Below are 20,370 nucleotides of genomic sequence, written 5' to 3'. Positions count from 1 at the left end.
ATAGAGTTGGGTATAAAAATGTCAAAACAATGTAAATTATGCCACATTAATATTTTTTTTTCCAGTCATTTCAAATGGTACTGGTAAATATTGACTTTTCCTTTTTCTTTTTCTATGCTTAGATAATATGTAAAATAATAAAGAAAAAATGAGAAAATTTTAAAGGATACTGAAACTTAGGTTATTAGAAATGAACTCCAAATCAGTATTTATGGATTTAACTATTCAAATGGATGATGAAAATTAATTTTAATAATGTGGTAAGAAGTTTTGAAAGTTGTTTAAAAAATATTTTTAAATACTATAAAATCTTCTAAACTTACATATAAAAATTTCTTAAAACTTTTCTCAACATTTATATTTATCTAAAATCTTACATCCACAAACTTCTGTACTTATATAAAATATTTATATATAGATATAGACTAAGCAGGTCGTAGCTTCTTCTTCTTCTTCTTCAAGTGTATGGAGCAGGCTTCGGCAGAGACTTGACGATGCCACAGAGCTCTTGTGTTTCGGGCAATGAGTACTCATCCCTGAGTGAGCGTGCTTCAGACACTACGCTCAAGTACAATTGTTGTCCCAAATATGCTCTCTCGCGCATCTCCGACCTCAAGTTCCACATACCCGCATTGTCCAATGTGGTCATCACTGCTGCCCATGAGTTGGGGTACACCTGAATCGTGTTCCTGCTCACTGCATCCAACAAGTTGTAGTTCTTCCTCTTCTCAGGGCTCCACCTCCCGGGCTCTATCCCCACTGCAAAGAAGGAGAATCCATCCAAGTGCCAGGTTTGGATGGTCTTCTCGTGGTTCTCAAAGATGATCTCCACAAAGTTTCTGTATGTTCCATTCACCACGTTGGGGGCCACTTCCACTTTGTCACCCTCTTGAGGCTCGTCCTTCATCAGATTGTAAGTGAATACTTTGTCAGCCACACCGTAGTATTCTGCCAACTTCAATGGGGTCTCTGCGTCCACATGTGACACACCGTTGATGCCAAATCTGAGCTTTCCATTGGAGGAAGAGCGAGAGTTAGCAATCTTGATGGTGCGGGTGATGTTGATCTTGCCGTACTTGTAGGAGCCTTGTGGGTTGGGACGTGCAGCATTGGATGTGAGGTTCCACCTGAAGGAGCGGAATTGGCTGATGGACCAGGCAATGCCCTTGGTGCTGTCGGGAGGTGGTGGTGGGAGCTCAGGTGATGCAGGCCCATTTCCGTTAGCATAACGAATGACGGCCACAGTTGAGAGAGGATGCTGGGCGAACCTGCTGGAAGCCACGAAGTAGTAGTCCTTGGGGGTTTGGTCAGCTGTGACCAGCACGGACATGCATTGCCCAACATGAAGGTCCAAAGAGTCATAGAGATTCTGAACGGTGTGGGATCCCTCCACTTCGACCACCTTCATGGTATGGCCCTGGACTCTGAAGTTGACAGAGAGCCTGAGGCCGACGTTGCAAACCCTCAATTTATAAGTCTTGCCAGCCTCAAAAGTGAAAAGGGGCTTAGCATTGGCGTCGCCGACCTTGCTGGATTGGCCATTAATTTGGATGCCATCAGGCCTGCCGATGGAGCGACCAGAATCAAGAATGCTCTTTAGGGTCTTGTGGCCCTTGTTGTACCAATCCCCAAGAAGAACAGGATACTCCTCGGCGGGATTGTCATAGGGGATGGGGATAAGGGGTCGGCTGTGGACCTTGAGCATACCGATACCACCAGAGGCCCTGTGGAGAGCGGTGGTAGGGAAGTAGAAGTAGGTTCCGATCTGGTCCTTGACCTGGAAGCGATAGGTGTAGTTCTTTCCAGGGAGGATGGGGCACATAGCACCGGGAGTGCCATCCTGCCAAGAATTCTTCCTCTGTTGGATACCCACCCAAGTGAGGAGGAAAGGCTCATCGAGCTGATTGAAGACATTGACGACAATATTGTTGTTAGAGGTACAATTGATAGCTGGGCCAGGGAATTGACCATTGATAAGAATGCCCTGTTGTGGGACGCCAAGAGGTGCAATGGTACCATAGGTGACCTTCCATTCGTGCTCGAGAGTAGGGTCACCTGCATTGACACAGGTGACCGAGACAAAGAGAAACAACACGACAAAGATCATCCTGGTGTTGAACACCATGCTCTCCTTTCTTTCAAACTCCACACAACCAGAAGAAGCTGTTATCTTTTGTATTAAGTGTTTTATTCCTTGCCAAGAAGAAGATAAAGCTAAGAGAAGGTCTTCTTCTGGCAAGAGAGCTTGATGTATTTGGCAATGCATGAATGGATTTTTATAGTGGAAAAGAGAGGGGAGATCGGTTGCTCAACTCCTCTTTCCACTCTCTCTCTCTTACTCCTCATCCATTCATTTCTTTCGAAACAGACTCTTTTCGCCGATCTCTTCGGCGTCCGTCTGTACCACCTTCTTATCAAATTTTCCTGCCAATAAATAGCAATCATTAATATATATATATATATATATATATATATTATCTTCCTCTTGCGCGCATCACAAATTATTTTTATTTTCTTTATTTAATAATTTAAATATATAATTAAACAAACACAATTTGGATAATCTAAATTATCACCATCATTATGACATTATATTATATAGTTTATCCAAATAGATATATATATATATATTTTAGGTAATTGTATTATAACTTTATTTAAGTTTATTCTTTTATATCTAAAAATATATACTTATTTTATACTAACTATAACTAGTAAATATTGAATTTTTCTTTTCTTTTTCTATCCTTAGATAATAACACCCTAAATTAAATAATAAATTCAAAGAAATAACGTACTATTATTAAAAGACTAAATACCTATATTCGTATGACTCAAACTCACAATCTTACAGTGAATGACAACTTAAAATATGAAATTTCTTAATTTCAATCATATTAAATCATAATTGGGTATCATGTACGATATTTGGAAAGCTCGTGATATTTGGACGATGATTAGTGATGGCAATCATTAATTATCCAACCATTATAATAGTGTGTCCTCGACTGAAAAAATACGTTATTTCTTATTAAAAAATAATAATAATACATTTTTTTTTAGTGAAATAATATGTCTATTTGCTAAAAATATGGCTATTCAATTTTAAAAATCATAATTTTTTTTTTATAAATACCATTTTCAATTGAACATTTTCATTCAATCACACTCTTATAATCTCTATAAATAGGGGCCCCAATTTCATTTAATTATATTGAGGTTTTTAGAAAAGCATTTTGAAATATTTTGTCTTTTTATTAAGCGAATTCTGAATACTTTTTATTAAATATTTAATAAAATATAATTCAATAGCTTTCTTGAACTTTTTGAAAAAGGAATCAGTTTTTGTATTAAATAATAATATTTTTCTTTTTTTTCTAATCGACACTTTTTTTATTTTCTTTAAAAATATTGAATATTTGTCCCACGTTTCCACTTTTTGCTTGCTCACCTTTTTGCTTCAAAGTGGGTATGGTAGGTCAACATCACAATAATGAAAAACAATAATAATAACAATGATTGGATTATAGACCAATTGCAAAATTTAATTTACATGATTTGTGATTCGATCAGTGTCTCTTTTTATAAGGCATTATTATGAGATTTACAATTTTATTATAAAAAATCGTATTGATAAGGAGATAAAATTTTTGAATTTATAAGTTGCTTAAACTCATTGTCTGCAACCGATGTGAAACGTTTGTCTATATTTATTATTATTATTGATAGTGATTGGAAAAATGTGAATTGCAATTTGTCATTCGAACTATACTTGTTTTTATACTTTACCATCATTTTTCTTTTAATTTACTATCTCAATTTTGTGAAATGTGTATTTTTCCATATCTGATCATTTTTTTGTTGATTTTTATGTCGAAAAAATCACATACTGCGCATATATAAAAAATATCACATCACATAATCCTTAAATATCACATGTGCAATGTATAGATATTTTTTTGAAAAAAAATTTGGTTGAAAATAGTTATAAATAGCAAAGTGTAAAATTTTATAAAGTTGAGACGATATAAGTTAACACAAAAGAAAAAAGAGTTTAGATGTCAAAGTGAAAAACAGTCATAGTTTGAATCGCAAAATGTAATTAACCCTCGAAAAAAATAGAGTGTAAATAATAACAATAATAATGATAAAAAATTAAATATTTATATTGGAATATTTGTAACAATTTTAAATATATTAATTAGGATTTTACAGTGTTTAGAGTTTCATTAGTTAGTATAATTTCATATAATTGTTGGAACCAGTTTTGTTTTTTGCGAGGCATTAAATCGGCACCAGGAGAATGGAAAATATACAAAAAAACAATTAAAAAGGGCAACTCCAATTGCGTTTGCCGGGAGTCGAACCCGGGTCTATTGCTTGGAAGGCAATTATCCTAACCGTTGGACTACAAACGCCTGCTGTTGTTTCATCATGAAATCAAATTGGACATAAAGGGTGTTTGGGGGAACTTATTTTAAGTATTTATCATTTTTTTTAATTTAATACTAGTTATCATTGCATGAAATCCCCACTAATATACGAAAAAATGGTGTGAATTAGAAAATAATTATGAAAAGAAACAACCCTGATATGTGTAAAAAAGAAATAAGTTTGGTAAAAAGTAAAAACCATTAGAGGAGTAGAGAAAGAAGAACAGATTGTAATTGCAAGTTTATTAAAAATATAGAAGCTTGTCATGAAATAGAAACATGGAATAGTAAGTTAAAAGAGAAACATAGAGTCGGAAGTTGAAAAATGGACATAGAATAGTAAATTTAGAGAAAAAAAATTATAATTATGATATTATTAAAAAGCAGTAAAATTATTATTTAATTTTTTTTCCAGACATCCTTTATGAGACAAGAACAACACATAAAACACAAAAGAATGGTTAAAATAGTAATGTAGTATTTTCATAAAAGTACTCAAAATAGTACAAAAAATGGAGTCAACATCTAGTAACCTAAATACCCTCCATAGTTTATTTTCGCAACCGAAAATAAAAATAAATAAATAATAACTGAATACCCACCAACTTACTTATTTGATACTGATTTACTATATTTCCGGTATTGAATATTCAATAAATTAGTCAAAAATTTATGACCCGTTACTATTTGTACAACATGTGATGTGGTCAATCATAATTAAATCCATGAGTCTTCTCAGGGTCATGGGAATTTCAAACAAGTTATACGAATACAAATACGAATACGATTACGATCGTAGTGTGTATGTATTATTGTATAGAATAAATGATGTGTCGTCATTATTTTTGGGGCGTTGTAAAGAAGGGAATGAGGTGGAAATATAAGGATGCAAAAATAAAAAATAATTAAGATAAGGGTATCTGGAATTTTGTGCAATCAATCACCTAAAAAAACGTACGGAGCCGCTCAAAATCTTCGTCTCATCGCATATTAAGCAGAGACGCAAATATCAAACACTATAAATGCGTGGAGTGAAAAAATATAGAGAGAAAAACTAGAGACCTTTTTTCTTCAGAGAGAGACAGACAGACAGAGACAAAGAGAGAGAGAGAGAGAGAGAGACAGAATCAACAACAGCAACGCACAAGATATTTACGCACAGGGCTTCCTCCGATCGCACGGCCCTCTGCCCAAAATTAGGGTTTCTTTTTGGTCTGCCTTCCGTTTTATTGTATGTTCCTGCTTCACTACGTTAGACACTCTGTCTTTGGTTTGAATCTATGTATGTGCTTGTGTGTTCGTTGGTTGCAATATTGAAGTAATTCTTGAAGGGTTGGTTGTTTTCCGGAAATAGTTTCATGTTGCATTTTGCTTGGGTGTAATTATTGCTGTAATTGTATGCGTTTTTCTTTTTCTTTTGGTTAATTTGTGTAGATATTTGGGTGTGGATAAGGTTTGCTTTAGAATTGGATTTTCGTGTCAATTTGATTGCTAATGGTTTTGCTCACGGAATGTCTTGGTCAGGAATTGTTGTGAGGCTCATCAGAAACGTATGATTGGGCGTCTCTTTGAAAGTTTGACGGTGATGTCAGTTTTGGGATTTGTGTTGGATATGCAGTGTTGAATTCTCCGCCTGGACGGAAAGTCGTGGGTTTGGAGGTACTTCTGATTAAGTGGGAGGTAGAACAACTTTTGGATCTTTTATTCTGTTGAACTATGCCAACTTCTTGGTCTGATTCAATGGAGAAGGCTCCTGCAAATGGTGGTATAGGGGCCACTTCTCGTGCTTCTCGATCAACTTATGTTCCTCCACATCTTAGGAACAGGCCTTCTTCTGCAGAAACCTCCGCAGCCCCAGTTCCCCATGCTGGCCCGGCATTGGGAAATGACATGCAGGGACATGTTGGCCCCGCTGTAGGTGGGAGCCATTCAGTTGGTCATAGGAGAGACAGAAGTGGAGGCGGTGGCGGTCGTGGTGGTGGAGGTGGTTGGAATAATAGGAGCGGAGGTTGGGATCGTGGAAGAGAAAGAGAGGCTAATCCTTTTCAAGATGATGTAGATACAGAACCAGCATTCGGGGTACAAGAAAATACAGGGATCAATTTTGATGCTTATGAGGATATTCCGGTGGAGACGAGTGGGAAAAATGTCCCGCCTCCAGTGAATACATTTGCTGAGATTGATTTGGGTGAAGCTTTAAATCTGAATATTAGGAGGTGCAAGTATGTGAAGCCCACACCTGTGCAACGACATGCCATACCAATATCACTTGCTGGCCGGGATTTGATGGCTTGCGCCCAGACTGGCTCTGGAAAGACTGCAGCCTTTTGTTTCCCAATAATTAGTGGAATCATGACAAACAGCCAATCTGGTCCAAGACCACCGCGTATGCCACGCATGGCGTTTCCGGTTGCTCTCATTCTTTCTCCAACTAGGGAGCTTTCAATCCAAGTGAGTTTTTACTAAGTAATTTTTGATATATTCTTTAGATTTAAGCTAAGGTATATCCTACTTATATCCAACACTGGTTCTTGTTTTACAGATTCATGAGGAAGCTAGGAAATTTGCATATCAAACTGGTGTTAGGGTAGTTGTTGCTTATGGTGGTGCTCCAATCAATCTACAGGTTCATTCTTTTACAGCTGGGTTATTAGTTCACTTGCTGTTATTTCTGAACGCACTCCTGCTTTTCTAAATTTAATCTGATTTTCTTCCCTCATCTTTTCCTGTTATAATATATATATATATAAATGTATGTGTGTGTGTAGCTTGATTTTTGACTGGATAAGTTGAAACTGAAGCATGCCTCAAATTTTGAGTTTTTTCTCCTAATTTTATCTAATATATAATATATATATATATATATATATATATTTGAATGTTGCTTTCATGGTATTGGCTATTTTATGAATTGAACTTGAACCTGGAAAACAGACTCGAACTCTGCAAATAGACAGTTTTGGTATTTATAATTTTATCTGGTTATTTTTTACGAATTTGGTTTGCTTTAATTGGCAATATACTTGGAGATTTTCTTGGCGATAATTTTTCCGGTCTATAGATATATTTACAGAAATATAATAGGATTCTTGGAAAACTGTCTTTTCTAATTAAGAAATCAAAACTGTATCTCCGTGATGCAAAAGATCTAGAATGTGCAGTTTGTATTTTGAGGATAAGTTGCTTAGACAGAGTACCAGTGATACCTGTTTCAATTGCGAGCTTCATTGCTGATCCACTCTGTTTCATTTGCTAAACATGGCAGGATCAAAATATGCTTCATTCGAACTTCGATTGTTTTATATTTATGTTCATATCAGCTGTTGCTACCCTTTGTCATTTTATACTACTATCTTCAAGATTTCCAGATGTATTTTCTAATTTTAATGCTGTGAGTGATGATTTGTTGGCAGCTTCGAGAACTGGAAAGAGGTGTGGACATACTTGTTGCAACACCTGGACGGTTGGTGGATTTGTTGGAAAGAGCAAGGGTCTCATTGCAAATGATTAAGTATTTAGCCCTAGATGAAGCAGATAGAATGTTAGACATGGGTTTTGAACCTCAAATAAGGAGAATTGTGCAACAAATGGACATGCCACCTCCGGGTGTACGGCAAACATTGCTATTTAGCGCTACATTTCCAAAGGAGATTCAGGTTTGTTTTCTGTTTTCATTGGCATCAATTCAACCTACTCAAATAGAGTTGGCCTCAGCCTAATGATTAGGTTCCATCTAGCAATATTTTCATTTGCATAGAAGTGTGAGTGGAAGTGTAGAGCTCAATGTTTTGCACAAGGGGACACTAACATCTCTAATTGAGGCAATTTCTTTTATGCAAATAAGAGCTAAATTGTTTTATATATAGTTGATTTTGTGAGAACGAATTATAGTGGAAGGCAAAATTATATTAATTTCCTGAGCTATTTAACACCGAGTTTACTTGCTTTATGAGGGGGGGGACCTCTCTCTTCTGACTGTATCATATATTTGAAAACAATAGTTTTAACCAATAAGAAGTGTCAACTCTAACTAACCAAAAAGATCTTATTGACAACTTTTACAATGTATATACTCGTGAGTACATGTGAATCTCATACACATATTGTCAAAGAATTAAAATATTTTTTAAACTTACTTAGATTATGCTTTTTGTTTGTTTTACCCTAATATCTGTACGTTTTAGTGTAGTGGAGGCAGAGGAATGCTAGCTTGGTTCAAGGGAAGGAGATAATTAAATTAGTTTTGGTAACTTCTGAGTGATGTACGCCCATGATTGAGCCAGTCCCAACCCCCCAACAAACACACCCACCAATAAAATAAATGGAGTTACTTGCAACAGTAAATTTTGCATTTCCACGGGTGGGATTTTTGTGATACTGACCATCTGAAGTATGGACTGGGAGAGAAAAAGAGAAAGAATGGAGATTCTATGTGAGGTTCCCATAATTAGAGGAAAAAGAAGAGACCTAAATAGGGAGTTTTTTTTTCCCTAGACTGTTGAAATATAGAAATAAAGATCGTCTAAGAATTTAGAGAACTAATCAAAACGCTAGAATCATTTAAGCTAGATCATGCACTGTAAAAGGTTCATGGCTTACAAATTTGCTTCCCTTCAATGCTGCTAATTTTTTAACTTAAAATGGGTACAGAATTTATGATTTGTTCACAAGGTGACTTAATATTGAAATACACGTAGCCATCTAAATCATTTTTATTCTTGGATCTGTGACATTCTGTAAATTTTACTTGACATGCAGAGACTGGCTGCAGATTTTCTATCGAATTATGTCTTTCTGGCTGTTGGAAGAGTTGGTTCTAGTACTGACTTGATTGTCCAAAGAGTTGAATATGTGCTTGAGACTGACAAAAGAAGTCACCTGATGGACCTCCTTCATGCGCAGAGAGCAAATGGTGTTCAGGCCAAGGTTTCTTAATTGATTTATTTACCATCTTTTTCATAATATAAGTTGTTTTAAAATTATTTCTAATGCCATTTAGATTATCCATGTAGCTTACTAATCCTTTGCGGTCTGCTCTGCAGCAAGCGCTTACACTGGTTTTTGTTGAGACAAAGAAAGGAGCTGATTCACTTGAAAACTGGCTTTGCATTAATGGCTTCCCAGCCACTTCTATTCATGGTGACAGAACACAGCAGGTTTGTTAAATTTTTTATATTCAGCTAGAGGTGTTGCCCGTGTATTAATTTCTAAATGTTGAAATTTGCTTTTGGCTGAATGTTTCCATCTCTCATCTTGTAAGACGATCGAAATTTGAGGGACTTGTTAATTGATAGGGCGTTACTTGACCTGTGTTGTCTTTCAGCTTCCGATGAATTAGCATGCATATGCTAAGCTGTTCCATTTGTGGTTCATGATTGCAAACTTCTAATCTCCCTTCTCATTCTGTCTTCAACTCTTAATGATGTCCTTAATATGTTAATGCTAGTGGATCAATTTCTTTGAATTGTTTGCTTAAGATCCCTGTATTACATGATACCATTAATTAGTGAATTGTGTATGTTCCTTCAATTCTTTCTTCTAAATTATGCAACTAGTTTCTGAGTATGCTTAAACTTGGGTATTTGTGTAGATAATGTATAAAAAGCTCCATAAAAGGAGTATATCTTTGTGGTATCTTTATTAACTTAGCTGAACAACACCGATAAACAATCAAAGTAACTTCATTTCAATTACGTGAATTGCATTTGGGAGTTGCTTTTGAACTTAAAATATCTAAAACTTCTATTTGCACGATACTGTTGTCATGATTTCCCAAGATTTGAGAGTAATCTTTCCGACATCCAAAGATGTGCAAGGTGTAATGGACACAATGAAACTCCAGCCTGTATTAACGGGTTGCTCCTCTGCCAAAGGATAGGGAATTCCTTAACTCTCCACATGTTTGTGCCTTCAATGCCATGGATCCTACCATCTGGATACAAGACAATTCTAAAAAAAACTTGTCACAACGCCATCCTACCAGAGATTGATTAACTCTAATGCCATGCCATACTGTGGCGCATCCTGAAAGCAAGAAAAAATTGCCATCTTTGACAATGAAAAGGAGAGCACAAGAGAGGTGATCTTTGCAACTAAATGGTTAGCCATGGTTTCCCTGCTAGTGTAAAAGCTACCAAGATCTGCGAAACCGGAGTCCAAAGAGGAGTTGGCACAAACTTAACACTGCGTTTTCGGACTCAAGAAGTAAATGGTGCTCCTGGAGAATTAAACGGAGATCATCAGAAAGTGATGGGCTGTGAGCTTTGGTAGCTGTCCAGGTAATCGTACCATTGGTGAGGTAATTCTTTGCAATTGGGAATGATTGAGGCTAGCCTAGGGAAGGAGAATTGAGAAAGTGGCTTTGAAGATGGACGCAGTGGTGGGGGTTCCATGTCAAACACCATGTTGATTCACACCCACTTTGGATACATAATGAAGACTTTAGGCAGCTGATATGCAGGCCATGGACCAGCAGAATCTATCACATGAGAGGCCGAAGTGCCTATGAGGTTGCAAAAGGAGTGCAGGCAAAGTTGTTGTGGTTCCCCTCCTCAGGATATGTTGACATACTGAGCTGGGAATATTGTTTAACCTTTTGAGGTGCCTACTGTACCCAAACGAGAGAGAACTGTAGGATGCAGGTCGCCATTGTTGAAATATATGCTACTGTTTGGTCTATGGAAGAGAGTTATATTAACCTTTACGTACTTTCTATAATTATTAGTACCATATGTTATTTTCATGGGGCCTGAGCTAGAACTAACTGTCAGGGACGCCAAAGACTGAAGAAAGGAAAGATGCCATGAGACCCTCCCCTTTATTGTTGTCTCAGGCTATGAAATTAAACCTAATGCATCCTGTTATGTGGACTTGTGGAGTTTCTCTATTGGATCTCTGTGTGTTTCCCACGTTGTGTGTCATTTCATACTAGAAGATTGTGAAACCTTTTCTCTTTGGTCTGCAGGAGCGAGAATATGCTTTGAGATCCTTTAAAAGTGGCAAAACGCCAATTCTGGTTGCAACTGATGTGGCGGCTCGTGGCCTTGACATCCCTCATGTTGCACATGTTGTCAACTTTGATCTTCCAAATGACATTGATGATTATGTCCACCGCATTGGACGCACTGGTCGTGCAGGTAAATCAGGGCTGGCAACTGCATTCTTCAATGAGAATAATTCCTCATTGGCAAGGCCATTGGCTGATTTGATGCAAGAAGCAAATCAAGAGGTTCCAGCATGGCTCTCTCGCTTTGCAGCTCGATCCTCCTACGGGAGGAACCGTCGCGGTGGAGGTTCTGGAGGAAGATTCGGTGGTCGTGATTTCCGAAGAGACTCTTCCAATAGAGGAGGTGGAATGGACTACTACGGCAGCGGCAACAATGTCAACGGTGGATATGGTGCTTCTGGAGGATATGGTGGAGGTTATGGTCCTACTGTGACTAGTGCATGGGACTAACACCCACACGATTTTTCCCCGTCGGCACTTGAAAATATATTTGAAGAATATGTTAGCATAAATTCTCACTCTAGTCATACTCACTCACTTTGTTCAATTGCGAAGTTTTCAGCTTTAGTAGGAAGCCCGTTTGCTCTATCTGGGGGGTGGGTGGGTTTGGTAACTGTGGTATGGCTATAGATAATCCAGCAGATGGTGTATCGACAGGATTTGTGGTATGCTCTACTTCTCATGTTTCTATTTTGTCTACTAATTCTCTCCCTAATATGTCAACCTTGACCTGTTGTACAGTGGCATGAGTTGTAGAAATTCTATTAGTGGCAGCATTATAGTTGTACATGTCAACAGTCTTATTCGTTCCAACCTTTTGGTTGTAAATACCTCTCAGCAGATACACCTCAGCCAGCTCTTGAAAGAGTTAGTCAAATATTTTTTTATGCTGTTGTATAATCCTAGGATATAATATTATAGGTTTCTTCAGTAAAGTACATATACTTAGTTTTTTCTTACTTTGTGTCAGATTTTTTTTGAGAAAGTGTTCCATTTTTTAGGTGGACTGAAAGAGAAGATGTGAATTAGTTTTCTGTATTGGTGTGTAATGTAAATATGGCCTTGACTATTATTGATGTTTTCACTTAGATTTTTCATTTTGTTTGAACATTTTTGTTTCAATTGCTACATTTGACTTAGTTGCCTGAATAGCATTCTATGTTTATTACATAAAGTTTTCTCTCTTACTTTCTTTAAAGACAGACAAACCTCAAAAGAAGTGAAAGAGAAAAAAGACAAATTCAAATCTTGGAGTTGGAGTGATGTGTGTCTTAAGTTTGTGTATGAATGAATATTCTTTACCAACTTATCAACATTTTTGTGCCTTTCTGGTTACTTATCACAATTAAAAGAGACATTCATAAGATTTTAATTTCATCATTTGAATTTTAGTTATTTAAAATAAAAAATTATGTCCACGCATAAAGTACACAAAAACGCACCTTATATGTTGACCTTCAAAAAGGCGCCAAAAGGGTTAGTGCGTTTTGTTCACTCGTCCCTATGCTAAATCTAAATCACTTGTTGACCCCAAATTTCGTTATTAAGCAATTATTTGATATATTTGTTTTTTGATTAAGTATGAGAATGGGGTAAATAGTGAAGTTTCTGGAAGCATAGTGCATAAGAGATCCCATGGAAGAAATCATAAGTACATATGATGGCCCTAATGAAACTTAACTTCAATGATTTTTAATCATAGTAATGAATTAAAATGAGATGGAATTTATGTGGCCAGTATAATTAAGTGAAGCTAATTGGTCCCCTGTCCCACCTTAATGTGCAACAAAAGAGGCTTTAAGTTATTTGCTGCTTTGATTTGACCAATCCAATTATATTTTATGTGGAAATAAACAATGATAATTATGGTATAATTAGTATTTTTTTTTAACATCATTCAAGAAAAAGGGTAATAGATAAGTTCAACTTTATTAGGCAACAACACAAAGAAACCGATATTGAAACTTTTTGGGGGGCAATATGTAAATAAATGTGTATATGTTAAATACCATCTGCATAAAATAGTCCATGAAAACATGAAAGCATGCCCTCACAATTTACAAAATGTACGTCCAAATAGAATGTAGTTTGTATTTATCTATAGTTCACATATCAATCTTGCAAATACATCAAATTATGGACCATCCATTGGAGACAACATGGAGTCCTAAGACATATGGACACATGTTAACAGTCTAGCAGACTAGCAACACCGAATTGTTGTTTGTGGTTGAGAAAAATATTTATTTTTTATTTTGTTAGTTTCACTGTTTCTTCAAAAAATGTGTTCGGCATTAAAACTTATAAGCTGCACAAGCTTCTTGATGTAATCGAGTGGAGACACAACACAACTAATTTTACAGGTTAAGGTCTTGAAAAATATATTTTTCAAATGATTCTCCTCTAACAGCAAAAGGGGGGTGGGAGGAGGGGTTGTTCTATATAAGTTCCTTACAGTAATCATGTGGAGAGAGCAATATTGTTTCTGTCCCACCCTCTAATTTTTTCTATTATGTCTTTTTCCACTTGTTTCAGGGGTATCTTGGGAATTTTGCATGATTAATTTCTCAACCCATATTAACTCCACAATAAAACACACACACATATATATAAATATATATGTATATATGTGACTTCCTTTTCATACTATAACTTTTATGTAAGCCCAACAAACTAGAAAAAGGTTGTTGGGCATGACTTTGTTGGTGCATTTAGGTAGAAACATTGATGGAGGAAGAAGCCTAGTCTCCATCAAATTAATTATGTTGCCTTTAAGATGAGGTTTAGGTTTGTAGACCTCCAAAAGAGGTTGTTAGATTTATTAGAGGATAAATTCTCTTACATTCTCCCATCTCAATTTTTTTTTATTAGGTTGTCCAAAAATGTTATCCCTTCTTTGTAGGCAAGCAATACCCCCCATATGTACATAAAGTACAAGTTTCACAATTACTTGAATCATAATTCTACATCAAATATACCTTAAATGAAAATAAAATTTTGAATAATCATGGCGGTGGGAATTTTGCATGAGCAAAAAAGTATTTTTTCGTGAACGACGATCAGTGTAATACTTTTTTGAACGTAAGCATAAAATTTCCTCATTGCTGAAGATTGTCAAGTGTGTTATAATTATTTTTCAAAGTATTTAGTGAGTCACCACAGTTCTACTTATTGTATTCAAATTGCAGCACAAATAGCTGTTTATAGTCAAACCATGGATCTACTGTTACAAATGGATTCGTAATTACATTGATTTGATCACATGATCTATTTTACGAAAAGGTATCATCTAGTCTAGTTGAACTACCACCTACATAGTTTGGCCTCCTACTTAATTAGATGCATTCCTGCACATGATATTAAGGAATAATTACATTTACACCTCTTGATTTATGGCTTATTTATATAGATAACCCTTATTTTTCTGTAATTACACAAACCACCCATAACAGCTAAAAATAGGGATAGTTTGTGTTGTGATGTTAAGATTTTTGGAGGGTGTATGTGTAATATTTCAAAAGGGTGATTTGTGTAAATGATAATGTTTTTTTGTAGTTGTATGAGTAATTTCTCAAAAGACATGAATGATTCATGTAAATAAACTGTTGGGCAAAGAGTGTGGATTTTATATAAATGCTTTTTATTACACTACCCTTCCCTATTACTATAGGAATGTACAAATTCCCTCGACTTAATATCAAAATTACATAAACTTCCCAGGTTGATTTTGTACCCGTTATCAATTGTCCCATTCGTTAGTAAAACTACCAGTTGTTGCGGATGTCAACCAAATAAATTGTATAATCGACATATTTTGTCCTTAGGGTAGGAGATTTCATAATATTTGCTTCGAAAAAATCATTAAGGGTGAAGTTGTAATTTTGTGAATGAAAAGTGGTGTTATTTTTAACAAGCCTAGTTTAAATATATTTGTTTGTAATAACTTCAAGAACTCAACTTTGTGCAATTTTAATTCGAATATTGCATTTTTGTAGATACTCATGTTACTATTTATCTACTTCATTTTGTATTTTAATGGTAATTTAATACATATATTTATTGGTACAAACTTTAAAATAAAAAATTTATACATTATAAAATAAATATTCCTCAAAGTAAGAACAGAAGCATACTTACTTGTCAGCATCAAACTTGTCAACTTAAAAGCTGATGCTGCTCTAAGCATCACATATGGCCCCTGGTAACATAATCTAACAATACCCTATGTCTTTAGCTACTAAATCTTGACAACCTTAACAGTCAGCAAAAAACATCCATATAAACTTACATTCCATCCCATCCCATCCCATCCCAATATCTGTTCAGATAATCAAACCATTTGAATAACCTAATAGCCCTTGAAAATGTGCAAAAGTGATCAAAATGTTAAGCAAATCAATAAATGACATGGCATTGGTTTGTTTAATTCAATAAATACTAAGTTGCTGAGGCATAGCATCCTTAAAATATGCTAACATCCACTACAACTATTTTGTTCTGCAAATAGGAAGAAAATGGAGATGGGGTATTTTTTTGTTTTTTTGTTATTTTGACTGAGTTATTTATTTGATTGGGATAATTATGCCGACCCCATTTCATGTTTAGTATAATTATATGTAAATCTCATGTGGTTTAAAAATGATTTGTAGTAGCTGTTATGTTTGTTTTCGTCCAAGGAATAGATCAATCCCTTAGTTAAAATTTACGAAATTTGTTGATACAAGGAAAAAAGATTGATGAAAATTTATATTTACTCCGGATTGACTTATTACTAAGTTATTGTATATCTTCACACACTGATACACATAAGGAGGTACGTCTTCAGTTTTATAAGGGTAGTTTAATCATATTAAGATTTGTTAGACCTATTATAAAATTTATAAGTCAATCGAATCGAAGACAAATATAAATTTTTCACAAACTTTTTTTACTAATGTCATCAAATTTTGTGAATTTTATTAATAGATGGAATTATTTGTTCAACTCAAAAAAATGTAAGGGGATTATTTTGATAGATTTCGGAGGAGATTATTTATAATTCCATTGTAAATGGCAAAAACTTGTATGCATTCCATTAATGGGGTGTGGTGTAATTAACCATTTACGCACAAGTGTGGGTGTTTATAAAGATCATACCCCCACTCAAAGAGGGGGCTCTCTTTGGGGGGCTTGGGGTTTTTCTTTTCTTGTTATGTTTGGTGTTTGAGAGTTTATAAATTGTTCTTACGAGCTACAACTTTGCACTCATAGATTTACGATCTCAGTTTCTGAGGTAAAGGGTGGTCTCATGTGTGTTTGACATTCAGCTTTTTGATATTTATGGAGCAAACTGTTGAGAGGTCTCCGAATGGACAGAGGGGTTTCAGAGTTCAAGCTCCGCTGGTGAGTCCAACATGACTTTTGAAATTTTCTGCTGTTAAATTCTTGAATTCATTTGTTTCTGAAGATGCCCGGATCAAATTCTTGGTGAATGTGCTGTTTTTCCGCAAATTCTTGGTGGTTTGAAGAGCATCTGTTGTGTGTCTTTCTATTTGAATTTTGCAGTTGTTGTGGGTTCTCTTTTCGTGGATTTGAAGATATCTAGCTGAAATTGTGTATCAAGGTGATATTTTAAATAATTCTTGGACTTGAGCCCTAATTGAATTTTGTCTCTGCAACATTCGTATATGGTCTATTTCTTCAGAAAGGGCTTCTTTATTGATAATCTTTTGTTCTGTTATATGCCTGTGATTTTCTTGGAAGTTTCATGGTTTGGAACTGATATAAACATTAACTTGACAAGCTAAAACTTTATGTCCCTGTGTAGGACAGGGAGAGAGGTTAGAAGTAGTGTTGGGTTCCATATAACTGGGAAGTGGGGGAATGTAGACCGAGAGTTAGACGACGCATCCCATTGTTTGAAGGGCAAACTTATCATTAAATTTAGAAGAGCTTCAATGGATGAATTACATTGATCTGTCAATGGTTATTGCTTCAGGCAATTATGGTACTGTAATCTAGATATATTACTGGTGTACCTGATCTCTTTGTGCGTGTGTAGTTATGTCTGTTGGTGTTCGTTAAGGTTCACATTCTACTTTGATGCCCCTCATGTCAAAACTCTTTGGATATTCCTACCATTATCTATGTTCTTATTCCATTGTTAGTGTTGTCTGGCTTGTACTTTATTTTTATTCTTTCAGTTAGAATGAGGAGTTATCTAAATGAATTTTCTTTTATATACCCCAAGAGCCTCCTCGATTCTAAAATTGGATATGATAAACTATTTTCCCATATTGTTGGGTGAAGTAGTTTCAGTCCCTGGTACTGTTATATCATGAGAAGGAGAGAGAGAGAATAGGAAGAAGCTCTATAAGAGTTGGTTGGTATGATAACCATGTTACATTTTTGAGTAACTCATTTGTGGGTACAAACTGCCTGAGCACACACTCAGATTGTCCCTTCTGAAATTCATTGAATCATCGGAGCAGTCAGGCTCTCATTAGTACTCTTCCTTCAGAACATCTTTGAATGCTCTTGACGAATGAACATGATGTATTGTTCAGCATCATCTTTGGAAGGGATTATTGTTTTAGTGATTAAACAGGCATTATGCTTGGCCAAAATTTATGAGGGAATGGATGAGCTGCATACGAGCATGAGAAGCATATCCAATCTTCAAATGGTTACGGTCTTAAAGCTGAAGATAATTAGTCGGGTTATAATAAAATAAAATAATATGTTCAAGGAAGATGTTTCTGTCTTTCTACTCATCTCCTGGCATTTGGAGTAAGCTCAGCTTCCTCTACGCGTTTACTCTTCCGGGCCCACTCATCCCTAATAGTGCGTATCCGCAAGAAGCTTCTAAACATGCACGATACAAGTTAAAGAATGATTTGAGGAGGCAATATTGTTGCGTTCTTATTTAAGTGGTGAATGGTATAACTCTTCTTATTCAAGTGTATATAGAGGAGTTTGTGATGTCCCTGAAGGGTCAGGCGCATATATTGTCATGTTGGACATAGGCATATCATGGTGAACAGATAACTGGTATAATGTAGATGAAAATGTTCAAAAGCAAATTGATTAACCATCAAAGTTGCTATTACCTTTCCGTATTTCTGTGCTACAAAGATTACTGTTATCACCACTTCCCATTTATCATATATACTTACTGTGACAAGTAAACGATTGCAGGTTGATTCTGTATCGTGCTACTGCAAGGTCGATTCAGGATTGAAGACGGTTGCTGGGGCAAGAAAGTTTGTACCAGGATCTAAAATTTGTATCCAGCCTGATATTAATCCTCATGCGCACAAAGCAAAGAGTTCCCGTAGAGAGAGGTCCAGGGTGCAACCACCACTTCTACCCGGACTTCCTGATGATCTTGCAATTGCTTGTCTAATACGAGTCCCTCGTGTTGAACACAATAAGCTACGCTTAGTTTGCAAGAGATGGTTCAAGCTCCTTGCTGGAAATTTCTTTTACTCCCTCAGGAAGAATCTTGGTATGGCAGAAGAATGGGTATATGTAATCAAAAGAGATCGTGACGGGAGGATTTCATGGCATGCTTTCGACCCTACCTACCAATTATGGCAGCCTCTTCCACCTGTTCCAGGGGAGTACAGCTCGGCTCTCGGATTTGGTTGTGCTGTCCTTAGTGGCTGTCATCTATACTTATTTGGAGGAAAAGACCCTCTAAAGGGGTCTATGAGACGAGTGATCTTTTACAGTGCTCGGACGAACAAATGGCACAGGGCACCAGACATGCTTCGTAGAAGGCACTTTCCTGGTTCATGTATCATGAACAACTGTCTTTATGTAGCTGGTGGAGAATGTGAAGGGCTCCAGAGAACTTTGAGCTCTGCTGAAGTTTACGATCCCAACAGAAACAGGTGGAGTTTTATTGCCGATATGACCACAGCTATGGTTCCATTTATTGGAGTAGTTTATGATGGCAAGTGGTTTGTAAAAGGACTTGGAGCCCACAGAGAGGTTCTGTGTGAAGCCTATACTCCAGAAACTAATGCATGGAATCCAATGAATGACACGCTGGTTTCTGGTTGGCGCAACCCGAGTATCTCTATGAATGGAAAGCTTTATGCTTTAGACTGCCGTGATGGGTGTAAGCTAAGAGTATACGATGAAGGAACAAAGTCTTGGAAGAGGTTCATCGATAGCAAGCTCCATCTTGGCAATTCTCGTGCTCTCGAGGCTGCTGCTCTCGTTCCTCTTAATGGAAAGCTTTGCATAATCCGTAACAATATGAGTATCAGTATGGTTGATGTCTCGAACCCTGATAAACAAATCGAGAGCAACCCTCACATTTGGGAAAATATTGCCAATAAAGGCCATTTCAAGACTCTCTTCACGAATTTATGGTCAAGTATCGCTGGAAGAAGTGGACTGAAGAGCCACATAGTGCATTGTCAGGTTCTCCAAGCATAAAATAGGCTTCCCGACTTTATTCTCTATTCTCTCCATCTACAGTAAAATGTGTTGACGCTGATTACCAATGTTCGTTTTCTGCTCTTTTTGACTCAAGTGCTTGCATCTACATTGTTACTCTGCATACCTACAATTTGTTCGAGCGCTGAACATGAATATGGCTGCAGAGCAGTAAGATTTATGCAGGGGCATTTTCTTTACCAGTGGAATCGAGAAACAACAATCTTTTCAAGCTCTGGTCTCCAAATAGAGTACTTTTTTCAGAGACAAACCTTTGAGGTGAGATTGTATACATACATTAATGAAACAGATAGCAGATAGCTTTTGAACTTCTGCACATTTTTGTTATCTATCTTAGTAGTTGTCTTATGGTCAGTAGCTTGTGCCATTGAAATCTCACTTTGTGAATAGATCGCTCCAGTAAATTGCTAAAACATTAGATCATATTTTTTCACAGATCAACTAGTCTTTAATTTCTTGCTGCACCGGCTTGCACACCTTTGT

The 20,370-nt window shown here is 36.2% G+C and overlaps 3 protein-coding genes and 1 non-coding gene across 6 annotated transcripts; 2 read left to right on the top strand and 2 right to left on the bottom strand.

The window, feature by feature from the left end:
• Positions 1-337: 337 nt before the first annotated feature.
• On the bottom strand, positions 338-2,255 carry LOC105170577 (L-ascorbate oxidase homolog). Its single transcript, XM_011091400.3, has one exon. The coding sequence runs from the start codon at positions 2,123-2,125 to the stop codon at positions 458-460; it is 1,668 nt and encodes a 555-aa protein (XP_011089702.2). The 5' UTR covers positions 2,126-2,255; the 3' UTR covers positions 338-457.
• A 2,091-nt stretch (positions 2,256-4,346) lies between these two features.
• Positions 4,347-4,418, bottom strand: TRNAG-UCC (transfer RNA glycine (anticodon UCC)). Its single transcript has one exon. It is a non-coding gene; the product is annotated as a tRNA-Gly (tRNA).
• A 1,022-nt stretch (positions 4,419-5,440) lies between these two features.
• Positions 5,441-12,527, top strand: LOC105170576 (DEAD-box ATP-dependent RNA helicase 37). 3 transcript variants are annotated; one of them, XM_011091399.3, is made up of 7 exons: positions 5,441-5,645; positions 5,958-6,884; positions 6,976-7,059; positions 7,847-8,089; positions 9,192-9,359; positions 9,476-9,589; positions 11,398-12,527. In XM_011091399.3, exons 2-7 carry the CDS (start codon positions 6,150-6,152, stop codon positions 11,887-11,889), a joined length of 1,836 nt encoding a protein of 611 aa, XP_011089701.1. In that variant the 5' UTR covers positions 5,441-5,645; positions 5,958-6,149; the 3' UTR covers positions 11,890-12,527. The 3 variants fall into 3 exon arrangements, with proteins under 3 accessions (XP_011089701.1, XP_011089700.1, XP_088740998.1); XM_011091398.3 differs by having other exon boundaries at positions 5,441-5,664; XM_088884872.1 differs by lacking the exon at positions 5,441-5,645 and adding an exon at positions 5,748-5,765.
• Positions 12,528-16,493: 3,966 nt separating this feature from the next.
• LOC105170575 (F-box/kelch-repeat protein At1g55270) lies at positions 16,494-20,324 on the top strand. The gene is made up of 2 exons (XM_011091397.3): positions 16,494-16,821; positions 18,616-20,324. Exons 1-2 carry the CDS (start codon positions 16,759-16,761, stop codon positions 19,864-19,866), a joined length of 1,314 nt encoding a protein of 437 aa, XP_011089699.1. The 5' UTR covers positions 16,494-16,758; the 3' UTR covers positions 19,867-20,324.
• The last annotated feature ends 46 nt before the right edge of the window (positions 20,325-20,370 follow it).

The sequence above is a fragment of the Sesamum indicum genome, linkage group LG9 (genome assembly GCF_026168435.1).
Source record: "Sesamum indicum cultivar Baizhima isolate 11 linkage group LG9, ASM2616843v1, whole genome shotgun sequence".
NCBI classification, from domain to species: domain Eukaryota; kingdom Viridiplantae; phylum Streptophyta; class Magnoliopsida; order Lamiales; family Pedaliaceae; genus Sesamum; species Sesamum indicum.
The sequence above is the reverse complement of the archived record's forward strand: the minus strand, read 5'-3'. Positions and strand labels throughout refer to the sequence as shown.

Coding starts and splice junctions, on each gene's coding strand:
- LOC105170577 (XM_011091400.3), bottom strand. CDS start 2,125: ATGGTGTTCAACACCAGGATGATCTTTGTCGTGTTGTTTCTCTTTGTC.
- LOC105170576 (XM_011091399.3), top strand. CDS start 6,150: ATGCCAACTTCTTGGTCTGATTCAATGGAGAAGGCTCCTGCAAATGGT. Junction 9,360..9,475: donor CAAATGGTGTTCAGGCCAAG/GTTTCTTAATTG, acceptor TCTGCTCTGCAG/CAAGCGCTTACACTGGTTTT. Junction 9,590..11,397: donor ATGGTGACAGAACACAGCAG/GTTTGTTAAATT, acceptor TTTGGTCTGCAG/GAGCGAGAATATGCTTTGAG.
- LOC105170575 (XM_011091397.3), top strand. CDS start 16,759: ATGGAGCAAACTGTTGAGAGGTCTCCGAATGGACAGAGGGGTTTCAGA. Junction 16,822..18,615: donor TCAGAGTTCAAGCTCCGCTG/GTGAGTCCAACA, acceptor AAACGATTGCAG/GTTGATTCTGTATCGTGCTA.